Source organism: Penaeus japonicus, unplaced genomic scaffold, assembly GCF_977035675.1.
Source record: "Penaeus japonicus unplaced genomic scaffold, GWHDUDI00000001_assembly GWHDUDI00000013, whole genome shotgun sequence".
NCBI classification, from domain to species: domain Eukaryota; kingdom Metazoa; phylum Arthropoda; class Malacostraca; order Decapoda; family Penaeidae; genus Penaeus; species Penaeus japonicus.
The window spans coordinates 45,756,547-45,766,546 of NW_028234415.1; the positions used below are offsets into that span (position 1 = coordinate 45,756,547).

The following is a 10,000-nucleotide window of genomic DNA, read 5'->3' on the forward strand; positions in this document are numbered from 1 at the left end:
TTATATATACATATATACATATACATATATGCATGTATATTCATTGATATAGATATAAATTGTATGTTTAGGTACAAATAAACAAAGATAATTATACAGAATGACTGACAGATAGACTAACAGAACAGAATGCTTAACAGACAGACAAACAGAATGACAGACAGATAGACAGGCGGCCATAGGTCGACAATAAATCGACTGATAGACATTATTCACGAAAGAAACACTGACACTGCCTATACTGAAATATGAAATACTGAATATTGAAACTTTAAGAATGTTTGGTGTTAGAATCAGTAAATATTTCAATACAAGTTTGAATTTTGATCGAATTATTAAAATAGGATATGCTGGTCTGGTGTGACAATTTTGTTTGTTTACCATTTCTCGTCAGATACTCAGCCGGTCCCTCGTTGCTTTATTTTCCTCCCGTGTGTGTGTGTGGGGGGGGGGGTTGTGTGTGTGTGTGTGTGTGTGTGCGTGTGTGTGTGTGTGGGGGGGGGGGTGTGTGTGTGTGTGGGGGGGGGGGGGGTATGTGTGTGTGTGTGTGGGGGGGGTATGTGTGTGTGGGGGGGGGTATATGTGTGTGTGTGTGTGTGTGTGTGTGTGTCTTTGTGTGTCTTTGTGTGTTTGCGCCTGTGTTTATGTGTGTGTATACAGATAAATGGAAAAAAAAGGAAAAGGCTTAGTAGCCGAGTGAAAAAAAAGAGCGAGAGCATTAAATGGCGCCGGGTATCAAGTTACCAGCGCGATATCTTCCCGATACCCGACGCTCCTCGACCTCTTGGGAATGAGTACGACCATGAGACCATTTGCTGCTTTCTCGTTCTCTCTCTTTCTCTCTCTCTCTCTCTCTCTCTCTCTCTCTCTCTTTCTCTTTCTCTCTCTCTCTCTCTCTCTCTCTCTCTCTCTCTCACACACACACACACACACACACACTCTCTCTATCTCTATATCTCTCTCCCACTCTCTCTTTCTCTCTCTCTTTCTCTCTCTCTCACTCACTCTCTCTCTGTCTCTCTCTCTCTCTCTCTCTCTCTCTCTCTCTCTCTCTCTCTCTCTCTTTCTCTCTCTCTCTTTTCCTCTCACTCTCTCTCTCTCTCTCTCTCGCTCACTCACTCTCTCTCTCTCTCTTTATCTTTCTCTCTCTCTCGCTTTCTCTCTCTCTCTCTCACTCTCTCTCACTCACTCTCTCTCTCTCTCTCTCTCTCTCTCTCTCTCTCTCTCTCTCTCACTCTCTCACTCTCACTCACTCACTCTCTCGTCTCTCTCTCTCTATCTCACCTCTCTCCCTCTATCTCTCGTCTCTCTCTCTCTATCACTCTCACTCTCTCTCTCTCTCTCTCTCTCTCTCTCTCTCTCTCTCTCTCTCTCTCTCTTTCTCTCTCTCTCTCTCTCTCTCTCTCTCTCTCTCTCTCTCTCTCTCTCTCTCTCTCTCTCTCTCTCTCTCTCTCTCTCTCTCTCACTCTCACTCACTCACAACCTCACAGTGAGTGAAACGACAATCCCTCACACACAATCATTCCCAAATCCTCATAATGAGTCTCTCCACAGCAGGCCGTACTCACTCCCTCATTCGGACCCTCCTCCCCTCTCCCTCCTCCTCCTCCTCCTCCCTCCTCCTCCTCCCTCCTCCTCCTCCGAACTGACTCACACTCGAAAACCGGCGGTAAGTAATCAAATCCTCGTCCGAAAGTCATTAAAAGTCAGTGTTCACCTTGATGTTCCGACTCGTTGATGATGGCTTGGGTTTAAGTTCATTTTCTTGAAGTTCGTCTTAAGGCATTTCATTTGCGGGGATTTTCTCTTTTTCGTCTTTTTTTTCTTCTTCTTCTTTTTCTTTGGTTTTGTGACTTTATGTATGTTTTTTATCTACAGGGATGATAGATAGATGAATACAGTGATCGGCATATAAAATGGCGAATAGATAGCCCGATAGAGAAATTTAGATCATAATGATTATCTAAATTGATAAAGATATCGTTTGGAACAATTTCTCTCACCTTTTTTCTTTTTCCTTCATTTCCCTTTTTCCTCCTTCTCTCCCCCTCCCTTCCCCCCCCCCCCATCGCATCATTTCATTCTTCCCCCACCCCCTTCTTTCCCCTCCTTCTCCTTCTCCCCCGCTTCCCTTATCCTTCCCTCCCTCCTCCTTCTGCCCCTCCTTCGCTACTTATTTCATATCCTTCTCCCCCCCCCACCTCCTCCTCCTCCCTGCCCCTTCCTTTTCCTTCCATCCCCCCCCCCCCCACCCGGCCCCTACCTTTCTCTTCCTCTTCCTTCCACCCCCCCACTCCCCCACCTCCTCCTCCCTGCCCCTTCCTCTTCCTTCCATCCCCCCCACCTCCTCCTCCCTTCCCCTTCTTCTTCCTACCATCCCCCCCACCTCCTCCTTCCTGCCCCTTCCCCTTCCACCTCCCCATTCCACCCCACCCCCATCTCCTACCCTTCCCTTCTTTCCCCCCTTCCTTCTCCTCTCCCCTTCCCCTCCTCCTCCTCCTCCTCCTCCTCCTCCTTTCTCTTCTACGCAATAGATGGCGTTCCCAATGGCTGTTCCTCCAGAGATGCTGAGGCAGATTGGCTCTTCCTCAAGTTTTTCTTTGATAAGTTAAGGGAGCCACGGGGGGAGAGGGAGAGGGGATGGGGGGGAGAGGGGGAGGGGGAGGTAGAGAGGGGGGTGGAGAAGGGAAGGAAGAGGGGTGGGTGGAGAAGGGAGGGAAGAGGGGTGAGAGAGAGAGACAGAGACAGAGAGAGAGAGAGAAGGAAAGGGGGAGGGATGGAGAGAGGGTGGGAGGAAGGGAGGCAGGGAGTAGGGAAGGAGAAGGAAAGAGGGAGAAAAGAGGGAGAGGCAGGGCGAGAGAAAAACAAGAAACAACATACAAACAGACAACCAGAGCGAGACACAGACAAACAAGGAAAAGTACCCTCCCCCCCCCTCCCCCTACCCACCACCACAACACAAAACACCCCACTTCGTTAAGATCGGGGGGGAAAAAAAGGGAGCGAGATAAAGCCCTAACCGGCAACCCCTTTCATCCTAGCGGCAGAGATCCTGCAGAATCCTTAAAAATACCCTGCTAGTACTTGCAAGGAACCTGCAATACTGGAATAGTTATCCTGCAAGCGCAATAAGCCGAATAAGTTAAGGCCATTGTCTGCCTTGACACTAGTCCGCTGGATATGGGAAACTCGACCTTATGTCCGGATTCTGATTCTGATTCTAATTCCTTGCTACTGTTGTTACTGTTGTTGTTGTTGTTGTCGTTGTTGCTATGATTATCATTCTTATCGTTATTATTGTTGATGACGTAAGTATTAGTGCTAGTGTCATTATTATTATTATCATTATTATTGTTATCATTGTTATCAATATTATTATTATTAGTGTTATTGTTATTACTATTTTCATTAGTATTTTTATCATTAGCATTTTCACTATCATTCTTGTCATTATTACTATCACCAACATTGTTATCATTATTATCATTACCATTATCATTATTATCATCATCATCACTAATATCATAATCATATTTGTCATTATTATTCACGATCTTCACCGACCATTTACCATTACCATTATTTTATATAATGTTTAGTTCGTATGTCTGCGGCCTTCGTCTTAGTCAGTTTAATTGTAATCAAACGTGGGTTGTGTTTGTTCTTACACACAGATTTGTGTTTGTGTACGTTGTTGTTCACGTACATGTGTGTTCGTGTACTTGTGATTTTTTTTTTTTTTTTTTTTTTTTTGTGTGCGTGTGTATGTATACACACACACACACATTGACACACATATACATATGTATATATATATATATATATATATATATATATATATATATATATATATATATATGTGTGTGTGTGTGTGTGTGTGTGTGTGTGTGTGTGTTTATATATATGTATATATATGTATATATACATATTATATATATATATATATATATATATATATGTGTGTGTGTGTGTGTGTGTGTGTGTGTGTGTGTGTGTGTGTGTGTGTGTGTGTGTGTGTGTGTTGCTTATGAATGTTTTCCTTTAAGAAATAATAAACTTCAATTTGAACACATATTTTCTCGCGTTGATAATCTCATAATTGCATCCGATCTGCGTACTTACCGAGAGCCAGCATGAAGGTCGACATGCGCAACCCCCGAGGGAAGGCGGCCATGATGGATTTCCTGGGCCTGCAAGAGACATTGTATCGTTATCAATAAGGCAAGACAATGGTATAGAGGTTATTGAAAACAAAACAAAGCAAGCAATAAAGATATCAAAGGGAATGATGCAGATAATTGTAGGATTTATATGTTGAAGATGTCATTTTTTGACTCTATATCATAAATTTATCATAAATAAATAAGTATCAATAAAGATATCAAAGGAATGGTGAAGACAATTGCAGGATCGTATATTGAAGATGTCATATTTTGTAAGGAAAACATCTTGAAATTTAGAATCAGACGTTTCAAAAAAAAAAAAAAAAAAAACAGTGGAAACCATTCCACTTTATACATAACGAGTTCATTAAGTGAAAGGTGGATGTTATGGGTGGAAGCGAGCCCATTAAGGCGAGGGCAGGAAAGCCTTTTAAGTGGAAAAGGGGGATTCAACTGCCCATAACGAGCGAGATGTACTTTGAGAGTTTGAGTAGTTAGGTGAAGCAGTGATAATGATAATGAGACAGGTGGGGATGGGAGGGGGGGGGGGGTAATGGTGATCGTGGTAGCAATAACAGCTGTATTAATGATAGTGATGATAATGATGATAATAATATTATTATTATTTTTATAATGATAAAACGAAGAGGAAGGAGCATAAAAAGAGAAATGCTGATAGTGATGTTGATAATAATAATAAGGATAATAATGATAACAATAAGAACAGTAATAATAACAAATCATGATAATCATAATAATAATCATGATAATAACAGGTGATAAAACAACAACAACAATGACAGTAATAATAGCAACAATAATGATTATAATAATAATGACAATAATAACATCAATAACCATAACAATAACAGCAGCAGCAAAAGCAACAGCCACGCCCCCTGACAAGCAAAAAAGCCATGAGATGAAATGCAAGACAAGACCCACCCTCTCATGGTATCAGCCCTGCCAATAGCAAATGGCTCGATGGCAATGATGCTTGTGAGGAATAATGCCAAAGCCCATAGCAACGGCATTAATAGTTGTGAATATCAACAATAATAACGATGTTATTATTTCATGGTAAGACCCATACCAATAGCCGAGAGAGAGAGAGAGAGAGAGAGAGAAAGAGAGGGGGGGGGGAGGGAGGGAGAAAGAGAGAGAGAGTGTGTGTTGGAGGGAAAGATGGGACAAAGAGAGATCTAAAGAGAGAAGGGATAGATACGGGGGGGGGGGGGAGATAGATAGATAGAGAGAGAGAGAGAAGGAGAGATAGAGAGAGAGGGGGGGGGGGAGCCAGGCATCTGAGGAGCACCTATCCGAGAATATATATCTTCATATTTCGCCTCTCGCCAGGGAATTCAGCTGCCATTAATATCTGATGAATAAGAGATACGACTGGCCGGCACTCGTAGGCTGTGCCCTCCACCCTCCACCCTCCCCTCCACTCACTCCGTCCTCCCCCTCCTCTTCCCTTTTACCTTCCCTTTCCCCTTCTTCCTCTTTCCCCACCTTCCCCTTGCCGCTCCCTTTCCCTTCCCCTTCCTCTTATTCTTCCTCTTCCCTTTCCCCATCTTCCCCTTTCCGCTCCCTTCGCCTTCCCCTTCCCCTTCCCTTTCCCCCTTCTCTCTCCCTTCCAACCTTCACCATTTCTCTTTCTTGTTCCGCTATTCTCTCTTACCTCTTCCCTATCCTCCTCTCCACTATCTCCCCCCCTCCCCCCTCCTTACCCTCCCCCTCCCGTCACACTCTCCCCTTCTCTCCTTCCCTCTTTCCCCTCTCCCCCTTTCTCTCCTTCCCTCTTTTCCCTCTCCCCCTTCTCTCCTTCCCTGTTTCCCCTCTCCCCCCTTCTCTCCTTCCCCCCTCTCCCTTCCCCGCCCCCTCCCTCCGCCACCTCTTATCAATTAAGATTAGTTAAGATGTATTTACGTTCCTTATTGGTGGTTCTGGATGACAGCGTAATGTTAGTTGTCTTTCTTTTGTATTAGATGTGTAAGTTTCGGGTTATATGGAGTTTATCAAGTTCTAAAGAGTTAGAAGAAGTCATTTTCTAAAGAGTGAGAGGTAATAAGGAGTTTTTCAAGTTCTGAAGTGTTATAAGGAGTTATCTTTATTTTTTTACTCTCTTGAGAGAGAGAGAGAGAGAGAGAGAGAGAGAGAGAGAGAGAGAGAGAGAGAGAGAGAGAGAGAGAGGGAGAGAGAGAAGGGGGTGAGAAACAAGGGGTTGGGAGAGAGAGAGAGAGAGAGAGAGAGAGAGAGAGAAGGAGAGAGAGAGCGGGGGGGGGGGGGGAGAAACAGGGAGTTGGGAGAAAGAAAGATAGAGAGAGCGCGAGAGAGTGAGTAGGGGTTTGTGTGTGAGAAACAGGGGGTTGGGAGAAAGAGAGAGAGAAAGAGAGAGAGAGACTTAAAGACAGAGAACTTATTTTTCCAAGGAGTAAGGAGTTACTGAGTTACCAAAGTGTTTGGATGCGGTTTCAGAAACTTCTTTATGGGGAGTAATGAGTGAGCAGTTATTAGGTTAGGAGGAGTTGTAATCAGTTGCAGGGAGTTATATTCCAGGCAATAAAGTGTAAGGATTTTTTTTTTTTTTTTTTTTTTTTTGGTCTAAGAGTTTATTTTCTAGGATGGAAGGAGTAAGTTACTAGAAGTTGATAAGGTAATGTGATATATGCTAGGAAGCCGTTTCTAGAGAGACAAAGGTGCCAGTTCAAAGATGGCATTTAAAAGTAGTCAATACAAAGGTGCCAGTTCAAAGATGGCATCTAAAAATAGTCAATACAAAGGTGCCATTTCTAGAGTGCCAATCCAAACCTTCCCATTTATCAGGTGCTATCTCTGAGTGCCATTTCTGGGATGGCACACCAGACCTGCCATACCTCGAGTGCCACTCCCATACCATCTCCTCCAGAAAGTCTCCTTCTGAGTGCCAATCAACGATTCCTGAGTCCTAGGCACTCCTAGAGGCCTGGCGAGGGCGTAGGAAGGAGGCGGCCTCAGGGAAGTATACTTGGGCTGACCCAAAGCACAGAGCAGCGAGCCGTTAATCATCCGCTCCCTTGGCACCGGGATACACCTTATCTTCGTTAAGGGTTGGGTCCCTCTTGTGTGTGTGTGTTTTGTGGTTTGTTTTTCATTTCCTTGATCACGTTTTCTTTTTATTTATTTTCATTTATCTATTTATTTTTTTTTTTTTTTGGGGGGGGGGGATCTACAGCTTTTCTCTTTCTATTCTTTCGTTTATTTCGTTTTGTTCGTTTTTTCGTATCCGCAGTTCAATTGTTTTCGTACTTTCTTCCTCATATTTCTTTACCTTTCTCTTATTTTATACATCTTGTTACATCTGCTCCTCCTTCCTATACTTCTTAATCCTCTTTCTCCATCACTTTCTCCTGCCTCCTTTTCCCTCTCACTAATCCTTCCCAAATCTCAACCTCTTTTCCTCCACACCTTCTTCTTCTCTCCCCTCTTACCTCCCTCTTCTTTTCTCTTCTTTTTTTTCCTTCCCTCACAGTCTCTCCCTTCCATCTTAAATCCCTTCCTTCTTCTTCTTCTTCTTCCCCTCCATCTTCCTCCTCCTCCTCCTCCTATTCCTCCTCACTCACACACTCACTCACACCACCTCCACCTCTCCCTCCTCCTCACTCACACCACCTCCACCTCCCCCTCCCCCTCCTACTCCTCCTCCTCCTATTCCTCCTCACTCACACACTCACACCACCTCCACCTCCCCTTCATTCTCGCTCCTCCTTCCCCATCCGCATCCCCAGTCACCCCCTCCCCCTCCCCACTCGCCCCCTCCCCCTTCCCCCTCCCCCTCCCCCTCCCCCCTTCGCTCAGGCTCCCTTCCCTTCCTCCCAACATACAATAGTCTTCGGGATGACTACAATGAGGTATTTGTGGCCTCGTCCGCTCCTTAGTCTGGCGAAGGAATGCGGCCCTTGTGTCTTATTGCCTGGTGCAGCTGCGAAGGACGAGGGGACAGGAGGAGAGGAGGAGAGGGGAGAGGACAGGAGAGAGGAGGAGAGGGGAGAGGAGGAGAGGGGAGAGGATAGGAGAGAGGAGAAGAGAGGGTAGGAGAGGGGAGAGAGAAGAGAGGGACAGGGGAGAGTAAGAAAAGGGAGAGGAGTGAGGAGAAGAGAGAGGAGGAGAGGGGAGAGGATAGGAGGAGAGGGGGAGAGGAGAAGAGAGAGGAGGAGAGGGAGAGGACAGGAGAGAGGAGAAGAGAGGGTAGGAGAGGGGAGAGGATAGGAGGAGAGGGGGGAGGGGAGAGGGGAGAGGACAGGAGGAGAGGGGAGAGGAGAGTAGGAGAGGGGAGAAGAGAGAGGAGGAGAAAGAGGAGGATAGGAGGAGAGGGGGAAGGGGAGAGGAGAGGGGAGAGAGAAGAGAGGGACAGGGGAGAGTAAGAAAAGGGAGAGGAGTGAGGAGAAGAGAGAGTAGGAGAGGGGAGAGGAGAAGAGAGAGGAGGAGAGGGGAGAGGATAGGAGAGAGGAGGAGAGGGGAGAGGACAGGAGAGAGGAGGAGAGGGGAGAGGACAGGAGAGAGGAGAAGAGAGGGTAGGATAGGAGGAGAGGGGGAAGGGGAGAGGAGAGGGGAGAGGATAGGAGGAGAAGAGAGAGTAGGAGAGGAGAGAGGAGAGGAGAGAGGAGAAGAGAGGGTAGGAGAGGGGAGAGGATAGGAGGAGAGGGGAGAGGACAGGAGAGAGGAGAAGAAAGAGGGGAGAGGACAGGAGAAGAGAGAGTAGGAGAGGGGAGAGGACAGGAGAGAGGAGAAGAGAGAGTAGGAGAGAGGAGAAGAGAGAGTAGGAGAGGGGAGAGGACAGGAGGAGAGGGGAGAAGACAGGAGAGAGAAGAGAGGGACAGGGGAGAGTAAGAAAAGGGAGAGGAGTGAGGAGAAGAAAGAGTAGGAGAGGGGAGAAGAGAGAGTAGGAGAGGAGAGAGGAGAAGAGAGAGTAGGAGAGGAGAGAGGAGGAGAGAGAGTAGGAGAGGGGAGAGGACAGGAGGAGAGGGGAGAGGACAGGAGAGAGGAGGAGAGGGGAGAGGACAGGAGAGAGGAGGAGAGGGGAGAGGACAGGAGAGAGGAGGAGAGGGGAGAGGACAGGAGAGAGGAGGAGAGGGGGAAAGAGGAAAGTGGGAAAGGATGAGACGGAAGAGTAGGAGAGGGGAGCCTAGGAGATAGGAGAGAGGGACAAGGGGAGAGCAGGAGAGGGGGAAGGGGAGAGGACAGGAGATAGGAGGAGAGGGGGAAAGGGAAAAGGGGGAGAGGATGAGACGGGAGAGTAGTAGAGGGGAGACTAAGGGATGAGAGAGAGGGACAGGGGAGAGTAAGAATAGGGAGAGGAGAGGAGGGAGGAGAAGAGGGGAGAAGATAGGAGCGAATAGAAGAGGCGGGAAGGAAAGAGGGGAGAGGACAGCAGTGAGGAAGAGAGGGAGAAAAGGGAGAGTAAGAGAGGGGAGGAGAGGAGGAAAAACGGGAAAGACGAAAGATGAAAAAGTGAGGGGAGAGAAAGAGGGAGGGGATGAAAAGCATACATGAGAGAGGAAAGAAGAATAAGAAAGAATAGTGTGAGATGGAGGAAGGATTTTTTTTAGTGGGGGGGGGGCAGGAAGGGGAAATCGATGGCAGAAATAGAGATCCGAGAGGGAGGGCAAAATGGCCCGGAGTGCGGGTCGGAGGTAGGTGGGCGAGGGGAAGGGAGAAGGAGAAGGAAACGAAAGGGAAAGAGGGGAAAAGAGAGAAGTGAGAGAGAGAGAGAGAGAGAGAGAGAGAGAGAGAGAGGGAGAGAGACAGAGGGGTGGGGGGAGGGAGAAAGAGATAGACAGAGAGAGATACACTCACAC

General features: G+C 46.7%; 1 protein-coding gene across 1 annotated transcript in view; it reads right to left on the reverse strand.

Annotated features, from left to right (window-relative positions):
- The window catches only part of LOC122257846 (cell adhesion molecule Dscam2), a gene marked incomplete in the record, with an annotated part of 309,226 nt that overhangs the window by 273,276 nt on the left and 25,950 nt on the right, over nt 1-10,000 (reverse strand). Inside the window, 1 exon segment of the mRNA XM_086543640.1 lies at nt 4,123-4,190. Within this exon segment, the coding sequence (XP_086399766.1) occupies nt 4,123-4,190 (68 nt within the window).